At 40.4% G+C, this 19570-nt stretch overlaps 1 protein-coding gene across 1 annotated transcript; it reads left to right on the plus strand.

The window, feature by feature from the left end:
* Positions 1-1152: 1152 nt before the first annotated feature.
* Positions 1153-18389, plus strand: LOC109977077 (synapse differentiation-inducing gene protein 1). Its single transcript, XM_020626960.3, has 4 exons — positions 1153-1603; positions 4342-5050; positions 6351-6488; positions 15908-18389. The coding sequence occupies exons 2-4, from the start codon at positions 4445-4447 to the stop codon at positions 16064-16066; spliced, it is 903 nt and encodes a 300-aa protein (XP_020482616.1). The 5' UTR covers positions 1153-1603; positions 4342-4444; the 3' UTR covers positions 16067-18389.
* The last annotated feature ends 1181 nt before the right edge of the window (positions 18390-19570 follow it).

Below are 19570 nucleotides of genomic sequence, written 5' to 3' on the forward strand. Positions count from 1 at the left end.
AATTACCTTTGAAATCTATATGAATTTAACTTTAACGTTTAACTTTATGTTGCAGGTACAGCGTGCCCAGAAAGAGGACTAAAAGATGAACCGCATCCTTCTTCTCCTGCAGTATTCAGCTGCTTATCAAGCTCTCATATTACAGCATCAACTTGGAACGCTGCACTATTGAAATTGGCATCCCTCATGCGATGCTTTAATTATGTTTTTTATGATTAATTTGTTTAATCTTTATTACGTGCTGCCATATTGCTTTAAGTAAAGACTTTAAATAATTCCTCCAACATTTTAGACTCCTCTGTGTCCTCCTCATAATGTTTATGTATGTAGACCTGCAGTAATCACTTCTTACCAGCAGAGGGCAGTGATGATTCTTTTTTGATCTAGACATATTTTAGTCCCTGATCTAGGCCCAAGTATGTTGGAGCTAAAGACTTCTATTTCAATTCAGTTAACCTTTTTCAAATCACCAAATGTTCACTATTAGGGTCAAGACACTTGGCTGACCATTGCCTCTTCATACACATAAAACAGCAACTTGTTAATTGTATGCATCTATTAACTTTTGCAGCTTTTTGCACTAGTGAGGGGGGTAGAGAGAGTTTTAAGTTTCTTTAACAGCAACATAGTGTCATAAACCACACAGTAATTTAATCTTTCAAATGTTTGAATGAAAACGTCTCTCAGCAAGCTAAAACGCAGCTGAGAGGTAAAGTTCAGCTCCTGAGTGTCTTAAATGGTAAAGACAACAAGCAGGACCCGTCTCTTTGTAGCTCAATAAAATTAAACACCAAGTAGAGGCTGTGTAAAATTCCTACCCTGTGCAGATGTCGTGAATAGACAAATGAACAACACAGACCAAAACCATTGTTGTACCAGGCTCGAAACATTTTAATTGTAAGTTTATGGTCACCATGGGGTCTAATGGGGATTTTTAGCTGTCGGACTAAGCCTCAAGTGGACACTCGAGGAACTGCAGTTTTTATTTTTATTTTATTACGTTTCATTTTTTATTTTACAAATTTTGCACAAATGCATTGATTACATTATTTTAATGTTGCCGCTAAGTGAAGATGAGTTCTGAGGGGCTTTAGGACCATGGAAGGAAAAATTCTTCTGCTATCCAACATGAAAACGTGCGCTACAACACACACACACACACACACACACACACACACACACACACACACACACACACTTCTCCCTTCCTCTGTACTCATGTATTCCGCGCACGTCTCTTCCTCCGTATATAAACACTCAGTCAGTCAGTAGGCTAACTTAGAGCAGCTGAAGCTCTCTCTCTTTTTATTCTCTCTCTCTCTCCTCCTACTCCCTCTCTCTCTCTCTCTCTCTCCTCCTCCTCCTTCCTCCGCTTCACCTCTTCTCTGCAGGACTCTTACTCCCCTTCCAGACGGACACCTGCCACACTGCACTCCCTGCTCCCTCTCTCACAGAGCACACCGGCACTCTTTGGGCTCTCAGAGTGCACACAGCGGGGGGGGGAGGCTGGCGGACAGAGGAGGGGTCGTTGTGAAACCTGGATGGATTGATTGCATGGTCGGATGGATAGATTGGAGCAGGGTCTCGTGTCTCACCTTGGGAGGTGAGTAGGCTATGTGTGCCTTTTTTTTTTTTTGCCTATCTATGTTTTCGTCTTCCCGTAACGACATGTTTGGCATCATGGCGATGACGTCCCAGCCGCTGACACTGTCGGTATTCAGGTTTATTGCTTAGTGAGATTTTACCACATACTTACATGTCTGTAACCGTGTGCGTGTGTGTGTGTGTGTGTGTGTGTGTGTGTGTGTGTGTTCGTCCGTAAATGCGCGTGCGCACTTGTGTTTGTGTGCATGCATTTGTATGCAGTCGCGTGTGTGTTGGGGGTATTTCCTGGGGTCTTAGCCATCATTATTGATGTGCATGGATTTTTCTGATTGAACTGAAGGTCGATAAAGACCTTTAACATACAAACAGAGGAAACGTTGTTGCATCATTTACATTTCTATGAATAAACAGCAAACTAAGGTGTTGATCAGTTACAGCTGCACACGACCTTAATCACAGGTCTAACTGATTATAGGCTATCAGAAGATTATAGAGAACAATCTTTGGAAACACCACACAGTGTGATACTGTAACCCATGTAGTCATGAATATATCATAATGAGTGACAAGGTTTGGAAGCGCTCAAGGTTACTCCGTGTTACTGCTTCTTTAAATAGTACTACGAGATCGTAAACATGGAGTCACTGCAGCATTTATGGAAGAAGTACTCAGTACTCCTTTTCTTTGGTACCAGTACTAACACCTCTATGTGAAAATACTCCTGTACAAGGAGTAATTGTGTGGTTGCTGCGTAGCTGTCAGAGAATGCACTTTGTTTTTTTTATTTAAAAACACCAATGCCTCAGCTCCAGCTATAGGCAGATAACAGATAATCAATAATCAGTGCTGTGAAAACAGATTGATCAGTGAGGCTGATGATGATGTCACATGTGTACTGAGTTTATAACATTTGAACATGTAATGCATGTTTTTTTTATAAAGGACAATCCAGAAAAACATTTATTCCCACAAATGAAAAACATGTTCTGAACCAGATTTCTCTGTGAATTGCCATCCAACGTGTTTGAGCAGGTGACTGAATCAAATGCAGAATAATAGAACCTACATGTAATTAAAAATAGACTAACAAACTGGGACACACGCGGAGCTTACAAACTAACTATAATAAATGAACCCTAATTGAAAAACTAAATGACAAAAAAATAATTCAAACATCAAAGTACTACTTTTAATTCTCCAAAAGGGGTCACTAATGTGTCACATAATGTTTTTCATCAATGATCGCAATAAATCATTTTTCATCCTTACAACAGAAAATGTGTTTAATCAGCAGGTTGTCTGATTGACGAGAACAATTATATCATATTAGCAGATCATGCTAAGATTGAACAACATATAGAGGGTTTAGAGTTACGCTGATTTACTGTGAACAGAGCTGAACACATGTCTGGACAGTGGAGGAGCAGCATTATGGATTACTGTGTGCACTAAACTATCATCTGAATACTCTACTGATTTGACAAAGCTTAAGGTTGTATATTAAACAAGTTTATCATAGTGATGGTATTTCCTGTCCAGGACTTTAAGGGACTATTTTATGAAGTGACCTCATCAGTTTTAGGACAGTTCTCCACAGAGGTCTATACCATGCAGTAATAAAAAACATCACTAGTTATTTCAGCGTTTTTATGAACCCTCCATAGAAAAAACGTTGTTTTTTTCATGAAAAGTCCGCAAGAAAACATCGACATCAAGCTACCTTTGTAATCAAAAACTTTGCCTTTAGTTTAAGCTTCTCCCTGTTAACTCTATTTCTATTATTTTATGATACACACACACACACACACACACACACACACACACACACACACACACACACACACACACACACACACACACACGCAATGTTCATTGAAGCGCTTAATTGAATCCAGGATGCTGCTCAGCATGTGAATTATACATATTACACATATGACACATATACACACCTGTTATGTTTTCCACCACATTTCATGTAAATGTTTGTAAGTGTGTGTGTGCGTTTTATGTCAATTAATGATGCTCTGTATCTGAGAATCACTGCTGAAAAGAAACCATCTGGTGAATAAAATAACCTAACTCTCACAATGTTTTTATAAACAAACATGTTGATTTAGAAGGTCTGTTCAGTGTTCTTCTTGGATTGTCTCTCTTGGTGCCAGGTCCTCAGGTTAGTGTGTAAGAGCGCTGACTTCAAACTGCTGTCAGATGTCCAAGAAACATTGGTGTATTGATACATGTCTGTAACTGTCAGTCACATTAAAGCTGACACTTTACGTCTACATAGTACATGAATAAGAGAGGAGCTGTCTGGATTGGCAGGGGTCACTATCAATATGAACAACATTTCTCCATCTCGTTCTGTTGTATTAAAAATGAGGCCTAAATACCAGTGACAGGCTCTGACATCTTGCACTGGTGACGTGATTTGAAGCTATGGCATGACAGAAGGAATATTGCACTATACCTATACTTACTGTTCCTCCTTTCCTCTGCTAATTTGGTAAAGAACGCTGCAGAAGCTGCATGTGTCAACAGAGCTGTCAATCAAGACGTTACATAAAGGGGTGGGCACACAATTTTTTGGCTTCACCTTATGCCGCTCTTTTGCTGTCCATTATATATGCAGCCAATGGGAGCACGTCCTGTGTTTTACATCTGGGCACACATGTGAGGAGCTGTTGCATCTTCTCTCAGTTTTTCAATTTCACTGTTTTTTGTTTATTTTTTTTTCAGGAGGGTTCAGCATGCAATGCCTGACCCCTGACCTCTGACCCCCCCTGATAGAGCCTCTGTGGAGGAGGAGGACAAGGAGCACCCAGCAGAGCTCCAAAGAAGGATGGAGGGTGGAGAGGAGGATAGCCAAAGACAGATAGCTGAGTCCTCTTCCAGACTTGGGAGGGCAGCCCCAAGAGTAGAAGGAGGAGGAGGAGGAGGCAGGGAAGGAGGAGCTGGAGTAGGGGACAGTGGAGACCCCTGCACACAAAATGGCCTCATAGACACCCATAGGCTTGGGGGGGAGCCTCGGGAGGCGTTGCTATTGGTGTACTCAGCTCCTCAATATCAGCGTCATGTGGTGAATACACCTCCTCAGCAGGAGAGGAACAGGATGGGAGGAGGTCCGCCTCAGCTCCTGAACCCCAGTGCTCTCCTCCCCCAACAGGTGTTTTCCGACCCTCACTACAGGCCGGCCCCAAGCCTCCTCCTGTGCCCAGAGAGCGTTCTGCGGGCGTGGGGAGAGGCAGGGGGAGGCGACTGCTGTGAGACTACCTTCATTGAAGGTCTGAGCCCTGATGCTTCCTTCTCAGATGCTGCTGCTGCCTCCTCCACAAAGGAGGCGCTGCTGTTTGCTGACGGGAGGTTTATGGACTATTCTGGAGAGGACGCAAAGATTCATACGCTCTCGTATGACATTGATGACGACGACGAGTTTCAGGAGCTTGAGGTCAGCAGGTTCAAATCATCAGTGTTTTATCATCTGAAAATAAAAAAGCCTGGGGGACTCAGTGATTTTTAAATACTCAATAAAATGTATACCAGCTGGCTAATAGAGCGCCGTCTGCAGGTGCGAAGATGCATGTGATAGGCTGCTAGTCCTTTAGAGACCACTAGTCCTGTTGTGATCAAACCCTGAGGTTTCAGGTTTTGCTCATTCTAGCTACGTCATTCCTCATGTTGGCATAACTTGACTGGCATCTTGGTTCAGGAATGAGAAGCTAACTGTCTGCTAGCTTGGCATGTGAGCTAACTGGATATCATATTTTACCTTGTTATGAAAAACAGACTTCTTAAACCAATGGCTTAAGCTATTTTAGGGAACATTTTTAACACGTTGGGAAGGTCCTTCCTTTTATCTGAGCTTAGCTTAAAGACGGGAAGCACTGCTAGTTTAGCTCAATCAACCTTAAAAACACCCCAGGCTATTGGTCTTTATTATGTTGACTAGTTTTCATTATATTTAGTTTTGTGAAGATCTTATGTGTATTGTCTGTTACCGTGTTTTGTCTGTTAGGAATTTGACCCTGTTTCATAGGAAGCATATTTAATAATCCATCTAATTGAGCTCCCTGACATCCCTCCATCCGTCCGGTTGTGAGTTATTGAGTTTCCAGCAGAATGAGATTAGCGAGCTGCGGCTCTCTGAACGACACATTTGGCCGTCTAACAGCCAATCGCTTTAGAGAAGATTAGCTAGAAATGCTGTGAATTTGTCTCGGTAAAGTCCATCTTTAATCTACTCTGTCCCTCTAATACCAGAGAGAGAGAGAGGGAGATTACTGCAAGAGTGTCCAGACCTGCTTGCACTTCCATACTAGTTATAGTTTATCACAGCACATGTCAAATCTTTTTGTAACATTAAAATATTCATTGTCAGTTTTAAAACAAAAGCTTACCAGCTGGCTTAGAGAGCGCCGTTTAGAGTAAAAATGGTTACGTGTTGATTAAAAGAAGCACATCTGTCTGCACATAATGTTTGTCTTGAAGGAGGAGTCTGAGGAGTATTTAAAGGTGCAGGCAGACTGTGTCATGACAACAAGTTCACTTAATGGTACACTGTGCAAGAAAGCCTCATACAAGCTTATCTGTGTCATATGAGATTGGAATCTTTTCTTATTGTGAAATAAAAGCCTGGTTAGCTGTAGCCCCATAAATTCACACCATACATCCATCTGCAGAGGAAGTCACAGTTCTTTCACTGGACAGACGATGAGTTTGTTAACTAACCTGTCTGTGTGTTTTATCAGAGTGATTACTCCAGTGAATCAGAGAGTGAGGATGCCTTCCTGTTGATGCCTCCTAGAGATCACCTGGGCCTCAGTGTCTTCTCCATGCTTTGCTGCTTCTGGCCGCTCGGCATTGCTGCCTTCTACCTGTCGCATGAGGTAAGGACACTCCCACTCACCTGAGCTGTAAAACCATGCTGGCCGGGCAGAGCTCCAAAGAGTTCATTAGAAATAGTTTGACTGACTTGTACTGAGTTTATCTTGGCTCAGTGGTATTGGTATTACAACTGGTACTAATCTCTCTTAATTAACAGAGGTGAAGAGTTTTGATACCTGCATGAAAAAAAGTGTGGTAAAGCTGGTGTGTTCAGAAATACTTGGATTTTGGAGTCAATTGCAAGAATTTCACTGGAAGAAACAGCTGAGTAACTACTTTGACATTGTAGCGTCTAATTGTAGTAGTGATAGTCGAAGCATTAGCAACAGTCCCAGTACAATCTCTATTTACAGATTCTACGTAAAACATGTAGAATCTGCTGTATCTGCTGTAATGACATCCTGGCTCTCAACAATGGTAATTTAAAGACAATTGTCTGCATGGCTGCATCTGATGGACTCGGTGTTGCAAAAGCCAATCAGCAATTAAATTTCCCGACTTCCTGGAGCAAAACTACAACCAGTAAAAGCTTTGTAGATGCCCAGTTGCAGCAAAAGTATCAGCACCAGAAATCATGAGAATGTTGAAGCAGCAGTGACAAAACTACTGGCAATAGTGATATAATTGTATTATTACTATAACAGTATTATCATTAAGATGGTACTACTGATCAAACTGTAGTAACTGTAGAACTTTTTAGGTCGAGTAGAATCAGTTATATTTGAACCCGGTTGCTTGCACGTTTCCATCACTGCAACACCTGTTGGTTTGACATTTGCCTGCCGTTCAAAACTGCCGTGTGTGGGGGTGGTTTCAAATCGCCTTCTCCTTCTCCTACCTTCTCTGGTCAAAACAAAAACAAACCATTCCACATCAGAATTAAAGATTAGAAGGAGAACATACAGGCTTCCTAAATGTCTGATGATATAGTAAGGTCATTTTATGATTCAATTCAGTAGTTATTTTACATATTGGACCTTGTTAAACACTGCAACTGAAACACTGTCACGCTCAATTATCTACCACCTGAACACAGAATGTACATGTGAGGACACCTGTAACACCTTGTTGGCCTGGTATTGGACAGTTTGGAGATGGTGGCTGAGAGGGGGATGAGGGACAAAATCACAGCCATACTGGACAACTCCTCTCACCCTCTCCATGATGAGCTGTGGCAGATGGGAAGTTCCTTCAGCCATCGTCTCATCCCCCCAGGTGCAAAACTGAGCACTTCAGGCGCTCCTTTGTGCCTACTGCCATCAGACTGTACAACAGCAGTGGGTCCTAGTCTGTCTTCTTAATCATAGACAGACATCCTGCTTATAATAGTTGTGAATACATAGTATCTTTATTTTTATTTTTATTCCTATATATTCCAAATGTATTCATACTCATATGCATGTTCTTCTTGTTATCTTTTACTGCTGTAGCACTTGAATTCCCCCACTGGGGATCAATAAAGGACTATGTTATCTTATCTTAACCAATTAGATCACACAGTAATTCAAGCTTGACCACCGTCATTAGGACTCAGATTGATGTGTTCAAGAATGAGGAGGATGAGGAAAAGGAGCAAGAGAAGAGAAAGAGGAAGATAAGAAAAGAGGAAGATGATTAAGAGAACAGATATGTCACCTTCAGTTCAGCATTGAGAATACAGAGATTTTGTTTCCCCTTTGCATTTAGCAGTCACATACACAGTCAGGTGCATTTCTTATGTTTGTGTTGAAAGTTTTGCGAAAAAGCATCACTTTTAGAGGTTAATGTAATTCTGTGTGTAGTGCTTGCTTTTGCAAGAGATGTAAGATGTTTTACATTTTGTGCATATGTTGTTGGTTTTTCTGTGGAGTTTTGAGAATCAGGGCCCTCGTTTCAGGAACTGTGTTTTTGCATAGTGAAATACTATAATACAGAAGTAGTTTACGGTACAGCTGTTATAGTGTGTTGCCACTGATGTGATGTTGTAGTGTGTTTAACAGATGACATAGTGCAGGTATTAGCTGGTGTAGTTTGTTTAACAGATGATGTGTGCCTGTCAGCTGATGCAATGTTTATAAAGTGAAGAAGTGTTTGTGGCACTTCTTTAAAAGCTCATAGCGTGTGTGTGTGTCAGCTGATGAAGTTTTGTGAAACAGATGATTTATTGTGTGTTTCTGATGTAGTGTGTATGCAGATGTAAATGTGTGGTTTGTGTTCAGACTGCAGATGATCTGCTCTCTTGCTGCAGTTTCTTCTTCCTTTCTTTCAGTTTGTGGAACATTATTACGAAGCTGCTCCTACACACACTGACACAACACTCCTTATATAACTGCACTGGGTTGCAGGCTTAAGTTAAAAGGTAGCCATAGTTTGGATGTAATTTCTAATTCAGGATGGAGTTAATGCACTATTTACATTCAAGGTGTTGCAATGGCTGAGATAGTTCATGCATAAGTGCATATTACACCTAGCCCCTACTAGATGTAAAGTCCTTCATTTTAAAAGGATGGAAAACTTGGAGGATGAAGAAGAGTCAGTGGTTTTACCGACTGTTTGGCGTCAGCAGTGCATTCTCTGCAGTAATAAGAGAAGTACTCCATATACATGTACATGTTGAAACACATTTCCAGAAACTGTGGCTCAATTTCTCAAACAAAGTGAAACTAGTTAACTGAAACAAAATGATACACGCAGCTATCATATGCTTCTGACTGCAACACTAGAAGGCACAATTAGAAACAGTTTAAAAAAATAAAAGATCATGAATACAGAAAAGTTAACAAAATAAATATTTACTAATTTCTGTGATAAAAAGTGTTTAGCTGAACTGACAAAAAACAATGCATTTTGAAGGCCAGTTTTTCTAAGTGAACCGAGTGTGCTAAATAATGCAATTTGTGTTCAGACACTTGCACAGTTGTGATTTAGAATGCTATTTTAGTGAGACCACTCTGCTTAAAGTTTAGCAGTTTGGAGTCACGTTGGTGATACATGAGCTTCAAGAATTGTGTGCATAGTTACATTTTTGTGTGTATGAAATGGGGGAAAAACTGTAAAAGACCTCATGTTTAGTTGACTATCTCACCACTTGATATCTGTGTTCTGGATTAACTGAAGTTATTTTCAGCATTAAGTCTCTTTAGAGAAAAGTATGCTCAAGAGGCAAAACAGTACATCAAGAACCAATGCCTGATTGTTCACATGAAGTTAGTCATCATGTCTGTGTCAAAACTTTGTTTAGTTTGGACATTACGCTCTACTAGTTACAGTAAGATGAACCTTACGGCCCTGAGGTGAAACCAAACAACGACGTAACAAGATTCAACATAGGGTTTAATGTGGACCTTGAACACAAACTTACACATACCTGGTGCCACAGGCCACTGATCTGCAGTCAGCCCGATGAGGACACTCCGTCTGTCTGCCGTCTCTGTGTTTGAGTCTGTCTTTGTATGGTCTTTATAGTATGGAAAATTGAAATGCTAAAAAAAGAGTGTTGGCTGATCTACTGCATGTGTTGCGGTTTCCATGGCACCTCACACCTACAGTTCAAAAAGAGACAGGGCTGGTTGTCAGTGGCAACACATCCCACACTGGAATCCATCACTGCACAATACGAAGCTCTGCAGCAGCAAGAAAAGGGAGGAGGGGGAGGGGGGTGTTAAAAAAAAAAAAAAAAAAAAAAATAGAAGCGTTGAGTCATGTGAGATGAACAGTTGAGCCCAAACAGGAAATCGTTCCCCCCGTCCGGTCTTTAAAGAGGGAAAAGAATAAAGTACAGTATCATTCAAAAATTAAAAAGACTAATTGATGTTTATGTTACAATAAAAGCCCGGCAGTATTGCAGAAACAAGATATTCTCTCAGTCACTTGTAATGTTTACTATCAGGACACCTCAGTGTGTAGTAATTAACTCTACTGTTATTGTATCTTACTTTAAGGACACATAACACTCATAACACTTGACTTTCAGGGTAATATTCTATCTTTGTTTTACTGTAAGTAGGATTTACTGTCAGGATGAATTACTGTCTGGGCAATTTACTGGCAAGATCCATTTCTGTCAAGGCACTTTACTTGACAGATGCTTGCGTGTCAGAATTTTTCATTGGGAACTTCTCAGGGAAACTACTAGTTTAACCCTGAAATGTTCTTCAGGATTAACTTCACTTAAATATCTGTCAACTACTCGACACATACCTGTCAAGATAGGCTTCTTCAAAATCAATTACTATTGAGACTTTTAACTTGCAGGGGAGGGAACCTTTTGGGGCTCTGGTGACCTAGAGGTTATGTCCTGCATATCATTCTCTATCTCTCCAATGTCTTACTCTAGCTTCTGTCCTTTGATATAAAAGGCACAAAAAAGTTTTTAAAAATCTGTATGAAAAAATCCCAAAACGTTTCTGTAGCGACACATAACTGTTGGACACTTAACTGTCCGGAAACATAACTATCAAGATATTTTTCAATACACTGAGAAGATACTTTATGCTCAAAATACCTCAGGATGATTCACTATTACTCTGATATCTGCACTCAGTTCATTAAAAAAATCTCTATATATATATAAGATAAATATATTCGGTGCCTTGCTCAAAGGAACATTGGCAGTACTTGGCAAGCGACCAAGCACCTCTCCACAATCCATTTCCATATTTTGGTCCATGCAGGGACTTTAACAGACTTTTCCCCAAGTCCCTACAGACTGACTGCTGCTGCTGCCCCACCACTAACCCTGTAGTGTCGATTTCAGGTTATTTAAAAAAATCTATCTTATTGGTGATGGTCTTTTTCACTGATTAGGTCTTATAGAGGTAGTAGTCTGTTGAATGGATTCTTAACCGTCCAGAACTTTTACTTTCAGGACCCTTTACACTAAAAAGACTTTAATGTAAGGGCAATTTACTATGACTGTACACACAAGAAACTTCACTGTTTTGGCACAATACTGTCAAGCATTGACTTGTCATGATACTATACTGGCAGGATCCTTTACACTGAAAATAATTCACTGGTTTGGTAAATGACTTTCAGAACACTTTAATTTAAGGTAAGTTAACGTAGAACATTTTTGTGGAGGTCTGTAATGAGCTGTTGCTCAGGGTGTAAAGGGGAAAGTGAAGTGGACAGCAGTGTGTCTGTTATTTATGCATTTCTGACACTCGCAGAATTTTTTACTGTCAGGGTACATTTCTGTATTTTTTTTTGTCTGTCAGGCCGATTTACTCTCTGAACTCATGTGTCCTGACAGCAAACTGTTCTGGTGGCAGACTGAAACAAACAATCTGTTTGTTGTTAAGCTGGTGTGGATAATCTGAATGGATGCTTTAGAGTGTAGCCCCAAAACACACACACACACACACACACACACACACACACACACACACACACACACACACACACACACACACACACACACACACACACACACACACACACACACACACACACACACACACACACACACACACACACACACACACACCTCTTTACATAACTCTCTGGCTCCACACATTCTGCTCAGACCTACAAGGACGTTTTTCATAATGCAGCAGATACTGTGGGAGCGCCTCATTGTCTTCATCTGGACCAATCAGAAGTGGCCCCGCACTGCTGCTCTGGTTGACTGACGTCAGTGATTGGACGTCTGATTGTTCTGAAAGTGTAATTAAATCTTACTGGAAGTGAAGCAGTGTTTCCAGAGAGCTGTTTCCTGCCAGCTAGCTTATTAATCATGTTCAAAAATCAATTCAGCTTGTAAACACTCGCACTCATTTAGAAATTCTCTGAGAGTCCAAGGGATGATCCTGGTGACATTAATTAAACAGAAATTTAAATACAGACTAGTCACCTAGTCAGAATTTAACACAATTTATTTAACACAGCTAATCACTGTCCAAACCCTTATTTCATGTAGCCAACTAAATTGTTATTTTCATCATGTTCTTCAGGAACAAAACTGACAGCTTTGTTAAATGCTGCTGAACTGTGTAGAACTTTGCGATGTGGATCCCGTTAATGATGTAAAAAGGTTTGCTGAGTGTAGTTAACATAAGCAGTTCTAGCACCACCAGCCTTCAGTCCTCCATGCATGTTGACATCCACATGCCTACGCTGAATGTAGTTACGCTTATCTCTTGTTGAGTGGTTATCTACAAGTTTACCTGCACTTTCATCAGACGCCATCCATCCACTGTCCTCGTTTACATCCAGGCAGTAATGGAGAGAAAGCAGGCCAATTCACCGGCGCTACTAGCCCCAGCTAATTGCAGGTGGTTGCATCACAGCTCTGACACTTGAGCTACGGCTCAGCGTTAGAGACTGCCATTTCTCAACTTGAAGATTTGGGGTTTGATCCCCAGCTCCAGTAACCACACATCAGAGTGTCCATGGGCAAGAACCCCAAACCCTGCTGCTACTGTCACCAACAATGTGTGAATGCGTGTGAATGGAATAATATTGTTGGGCAGTGTGTTTATGTAGCCTCTGGCATCAGTGTGGGAATATGGTGCCAGTTCCTAAATGAGACATACAGTGTAAAAGCACTACATAAAAAAAAAACACCATCCAAGTCAATTTGCACAGAACCAGACAGATAAAAGGACCCAAAATGCAGGCTCACACAAAGCAGAGTTCAGTAGGTAAGCAGATTTTAATAACCAGTCCATGTCGGAACACAGGTAAGCATAAAGAGGAGCAAACAGATCCAAAATCGGCAGGCAAAACACAAACACGAGAAAGCAGACTATTGTCAAAAAACACTGGTAGGCTCACTGGAAGAAAAAGGCTGGAACTAGGCAAAGGAACACACTATTCACTGGCAACATGAAGGAGGAAACACAGGGACGTTATACACAGACAATCGGGGGATAAGGAGACACAGGTGCGCACAATCAGGGCAGGGAGGCACAAATCAGGAAAACATGAGGAGCAGGATCTGAAAGACAGAGACAAGGAACAAAATAAAACAGGAAATGACAATAATACAGAAATAACTGGACAGAAACAAAACATGACCTTAGGTAACTTTACTGGTTGTGCCACATTAACCATTTACAACTTTAAGCTGGCATTGTGGAACTACATTTATAATATCAATTATTCTAACTGCCTAGAAATTCCGATTAGTAGTGAGGATGACGACGTTGAATTGTTTGGTGGACTTTTTGCACATCCCTCAGAGATCCCTCTTCAACAGAGCAAAACCAAGTTATAAAAGAAATCTCAGTTAAACCTTTTTTAACAGCTTCTTCTTACATTACAATGAGTTGGAACATCACAAGTCGGTCACAGCATATTGGCTCCCTACTGAGACAAATACTAATGGGAGTTGTAGTGACTTGATTTTGCCAATCAAAATAAGCTAACATTAGTGTTTTTATTATCGCAACTGCTAAAAAAAAAAAAAGGGTGTTGTTGTTTGAAGTATGAAGTCTGGAGAATATTTTTTGTTTATCTTTAAATGTAGTAATGAGCATCAAACATGAGGCTGAGCGAAATTTTAGTAACATTGTTTTATTGTTGTGTGGTAGTACTGCATGTATTGCTGTTTCCATGGCACCTCACACCTACAGTTCAGAAAGATACAGGGCTGGTTGCCAGTGGCGACACTTCCCACACTGGAATCCATCACTGCACAATAAGAAGCTCTGCAGTAGCAAGAAGAAACCCACTGAGGGGCAATGACTCAGTCCACAAACATCTGCGCAATCAACGGGTTTATTTTCACATCGTCCATTAACAATAAAGCATCTGGTCATCTTTACATAGGCCTACACTTAAGTTATACAAAAATGGCTCTATCAGGAGTCTTGATGTGTAGAATCTTAGGTTTATCTACAAAAGTAATCTAAGCATCTGGTAATTCAAAAACTAAAACTAAACTGGATGCTTTGCCTCTTGATCATATTAGCGTGATCTAAATCTGATCCCAGAGCAGGGGGACTGATGTTCTTCCATCCCTTATAATCTTGTGTATTCTAATGTTGTTTATCTGTCTGTGAACTTTGTAAAGCCTCCATAAACTGATTATGAATTGAGTCTGTTTGGTATTGTTTGGTATTAAAATTAAAATGATTAGCTGAGTGCTGATAATGGAGGTACATGAAACAGTGGAACAGTGCAGGAAAGTGTCCCAGCATGCATCTTGCACCAACCAGTCTGGTTCTGTGCGACAGTCTGACTGTTAAAGGGATACTTCACCCTTTGAAACATGAATCTGTATTGACATTGGGTCATATATGTAGTAGAAATGTGAAATACATTTTGAAGTTGGTGCCTTCTTGACCGAGAAAAGGCAGAAAGTGTCTTTTTGGCTCATGTGGATGAAAGACACCAAATCCCAGAATGCACAGCACAGCAGGCCACTCCCACTAAGGTCCTCTATTTACAGACATTACACATACGGCCGTTTCCTCAACTGATTCCGAGATTTCTTCCTGAAGGAATTGGCATCTTGGAAATTCCTGGCAGAAAACAGACTCTATGTCTGTGTCCATAGGCAAACAGTGAGAGCACCAACACCACCAGTCCGCCCCAGCTCGAGCCGGCTCCGGCTCCTCGTCCTCACCGCCGCCGACAGGCAGGAGGCAGCTGCCACCTCGCCGCTATATTGCGGCTCGTAGAGATAGCCACGAACATCCGATTCAAGCACAGGACCTTCAAAATCCCCTTCATCCATATCAGTTTGAAGTTGAAACATAATTTTTTTCGCCACTGTTGGTTCTTATCAGCTTTCTCCATAGAGCCTGTTAGCACAGCTACCAAGCAATATGGCGGACGTTAAGATTTGTTTCTGGGAGTGAGGTCCCACCCACTGATCTGTGATTGGTCTGTAGCTTCAGTGGTCGAAAATATGAGGAATTAGCAATATCGTCCCCGCTAACCACAACAGCCTCCGATGACGCAAAATGACGATTTTTGCGTCATCGGAGGCTGCTTGTCAGACTAAAACATACAAAGATTTCCCGTCTCAGGGTAAAATGAGGGCGGGATGCGCAACCATTCAAAAATACTACCAGGTTTCTAATGATACAAAGTTTAATGCAAATGGGTGAAGTATCCCTTTAAGGTTCTCCTTACAGTTACTGCTCATTGTTGGATGTTGGGTCTCTGTTAATAAAAATGTTTCTAGGTCGTTGGTATAGACCTGCTTTTAAGTAAATTGTCCTGAGATAACTTTTGCTATGATTTGGTCCTATGTACGTAAACACTGATCATTTGGTTGAGTGATTCAATAGGAACTCATTTATTGGAGTTCTTGAGATAAAATGGCATTTCTTGATTCTTCTGATTTGCCTTTGGAGCTTTAAAGCAGAATCAGTACCTCACAGTACTGCTAACTGATTCTTCTTTCATTTTCCAGGCTGCTCATTTTCTTCTCTTTTTTCCCTTGTCCTCCCCTTTCCTTTCCCGTTTTCTCCATTTCTTCCCCTCTTAGACCAACAAGGCAGTGTCTAAAGGAGATTTTCATCACGCCAGCTCCAGTTCGAGGCGGGCTCTCTTCCTGGCTGTGCTGGCAATCACCATCGGGACAGGTATCTATGTGGGAGTGGCTGTGGCCCTGATTGCCTACCTCTCCAAGAACCACCACTGGTAACCCTTTCAGAGGGAAAAATACCCATCAGGCACTGGGAAAGATTAGGTTTTTAATCTTAACCCGGAGTCTCAGGTGAGCTTGTTCGACAGGCTGACCCACAGCAATGAGCTGGAGGAAGTCTTCCTCTATCGGGAAGAGGAGGTTCAACAAATGCCCGCTGAGTTGGTTTGTGTGATGGCACAGTGAGATACTTTATCTGGGTCAGACTTAAGGGGCATGTCAGGAGACTCTTGAGTTTTTGTACAGCCTGAAACCTTTGAACCAATCAGATTGCAGGGAGTTTTTGAGAAGATGAGACACAGGAAGCAAAGATGCTTTAAAAGATTGTTGTTTTGTCTCTGTTTGAAAGATATTTCAAACAGTTTTATTCACTTCATTGATTTTAGCTTAAAATATAAAGAAATTACCATTAATCACTGATTACATTGATGATTATTTTCTTAAGAGCTTTACAGATTGGCCAAAACGATTGATACGTGTATTCAAAGATAATTTAGCAATTTTGTCATCGATTAATCAGACAATTCAAGCAGAAATTTAACATTTGCTTATCTAATGCACTCACAAAAGTCCTCATGTTTCATCCAAACATCAAACCCTCTTACATAAATGAATCAAGAAAGTTAATGTTGCAGAACCAGAGCTGTAAGAATTAATTTACAGTGATTAAAAAATTCACAGTGAAAATGACATAATGACATCACACTAGAAGGGACATTTTACACAAAAAGCAGTTTGATAGCTCATAACTGGATCACTGGATTGCTGATATTGGATCATGATATCACCGAGACTGATCATTGACGCTGGATCTACTGGATCACCTTTAATGAATCGCTGATGCAAAATTGCAGGGACTGGATTGCCAATTCTGGGCAAATGGATCACTGATACTGACTCAATGACAGTGTGTCTTGATCGTTTCAACTGGATCTCTTGGACTGGATCACTGATTCAGGATCTGTTAACCAATGAGACTGGACAGCTGATTCTGAATCATTGGCTCTCTGACTCTGGATCACCGATGCTGGTCACTTTTTTTGGGGCTAACGTGTACACGTTCATTTTTACAGGAAACAAAGACTGACTTGCTTGTTTTTTGACAGCCTGTCAAGGCTTTTCTGTCTCTTGCTAAAGAGAAATTATTATTCTATGAAAAAAATAATTCTTAATTGAATGTGTTTATTCACTTTCTGTTTCACTTTCTGTGACTCTGTGAAGGTTTTCTTAAAAAGGAACAGCCGATCAAATAATTTGCAAAACAGTAAGACTCATGTCAGAAAATGCCTGCTTGTCATCATTTCTTTCATGCAAAGACACAATTTCTGTTTCTGTTTGATAGTTTCTGTGTGACTCAACCTGCAGAGAGGAGAGATCATCTTTCAGTGATCACAGAAACTCTCCATCAGTTTTTTGGCTCAATCAGGGCTTTAAAAAGCTTTTTTTTTTAAAAACAGAATGTGTTTGCAGATTTAACTGGGAGCTGCAGGTCTGGGACCCCACAACCTCTACTACCCCAGTTGGGACAATTGGGTTATTATAAAAAAAAGAAAAAGACACCACATGAGGTCGGGGAATATTTGATCGGGAATATTTGATCACTTACCACAGTCATTTTTCCCAAAATAAGCCTGATGCTAAGCTAAAAGACAGTCTGCTGTTAGCCAACAGATGGTAGACAAGGATGACTAGAAGCTTTGTGACTGTCTGAGCAGGCCCTCCAGAACAACCTTTTTCCCTTAGATACATTTAGAAGGAAATTCCTCAGAAAGGACGACAGGAACATGTAATAAGACCCAATCATAAAATGTCATATCGTAGAGGACAAAAACAATGAAATGCAAGATTTAAGAAATTAATCTACAACATCTTAAAAGTCTTTCAGGTGCCAAAACTTGCACTGTGTTCTTGATTGTGATTGGTTGATCTGGAGAACTTGAGTCCTCTCAGGTGTTTGGGATGACACGGTCTGAGTGAGAACAGGAAAACTAAAACTTTGAACAAATCTGAACTAAACTATCTGTTTGGAAATAAAAAACAATATTTCTTATTCTCACTCTTTACGTATAAATACTGGGCTAAAGGGCTGCAACCATGCATCATCTCTCATGTTCTATAGATTCTCTTTGTAGACACACCTGCTTGGCTGTGACGTCACACACACCTGCACATCTACTGAATGTTTTGTCTTAAAGACCTCTGATGAAGGGGAATGTGATCCATGATGTTTATGTCTGGAGCTATATCAATCTGAAAGGACCACCCTGGACAGGTCATATGGTTGAAAACAAAATATGAATAAACATTTATATATTTCCATTGACATCTCTGTGCATTGATTGATTTGGGTGATGTTCAGGTATCAAAAGATTGACAGGAAGTTATCTACTGTAGTGTGTCAGCTGTCAAGGCTGTAGCGCTGACACACCGGTCCTGAATAGGATTAGGGTGTTTTTAAAACAGTCACAGGAGTCAATAGACACTCCCATGTGAACAAACTTGCCTCAAACATAGACTATTATAATATGACTTTCACTTTTGGAGGATATCATTATCTCCAATGTCCATCCAAAAAATGTTGATAACTCCCAGGAAGAAAAAAGAAGCTACAGCTTGCCTGATCATCTTTTTTTTCTTCAGTGACAAAGTTATCTAATGATATCTGTGTGGGCATGTGGGTACACTATCGACTACTAACAGAGGAGTCAGTAAACTATTTATGGACACACTGACAAAATAACAAAACAACTCGGTTATCCCCCAGTTGATTTTAGACAAACAGTGAGTGATTACCAAACTAATGGGGGGGTTTGAGTTGATTTTCTCTGAGAAGGGGGGTCACAGTGACATACATTAAAAAAACTTGTTTTGTGGTATATTTTTAAGGTTGCTTTTAGAAAATGTATCTGGCTGCCAGAATAAAATCCATAACCAAAGTATTTATAAAAATGTTGGTTTATCTACAAAAGTCATCGTGGAATCTGGTAATTCAACCTCTCAAACTTTAGTTTAAAATAAAGTGGTATTTAATAATGGTATTTTAAGAAAAATTCTATTGAGTTAGTGAGAAAATAATTTTCCTTTTTGTATCTTAAATAAGCTGAAAACAATCAATTCACAGTATTGTACAATTGATCTTCAAATGATAAAACACAGGTTTATATTATTAAACTTTAAAACAAAATCTGAATCAGGACTCCAAACAGTATGGACTTATACGGTTTTCTTATTTTGGGTGTAATATTATTATATCTTTCATGTTATTTGTCAGTTACTCCATTCCTTGTTCTTAAATAACCCATTTCAGGAAGGGCTGGCTGTGGCTCAGTTCATAGAGGCTGTCGTCTCTCAACCAGAAGGTCAGGGGTTCAATCCCCAGCTCATTGGGCAAGACACATAACATCAAGTTGCTCCCTCTGCTTTATCTGCAGCATATGAATGTATGTGAATGGGATTAATTACTTCTGATGGACACTTTACATAGAAACCTCTTACATTATTGTG

The sequence above is a fragment of the Labrus bergylta genome, chromosome 10 (assembly GCF_963930695.1).
Source record: "Labrus bergylta chromosome 10, fLabBer1.1, whole genome shotgun sequence".
Taxonomy (NCBI): Eukaryota; Metazoa; Chordata; class Actinopteri; order Labriformes; family Labridae; genus Labrus; species Labrus bergylta.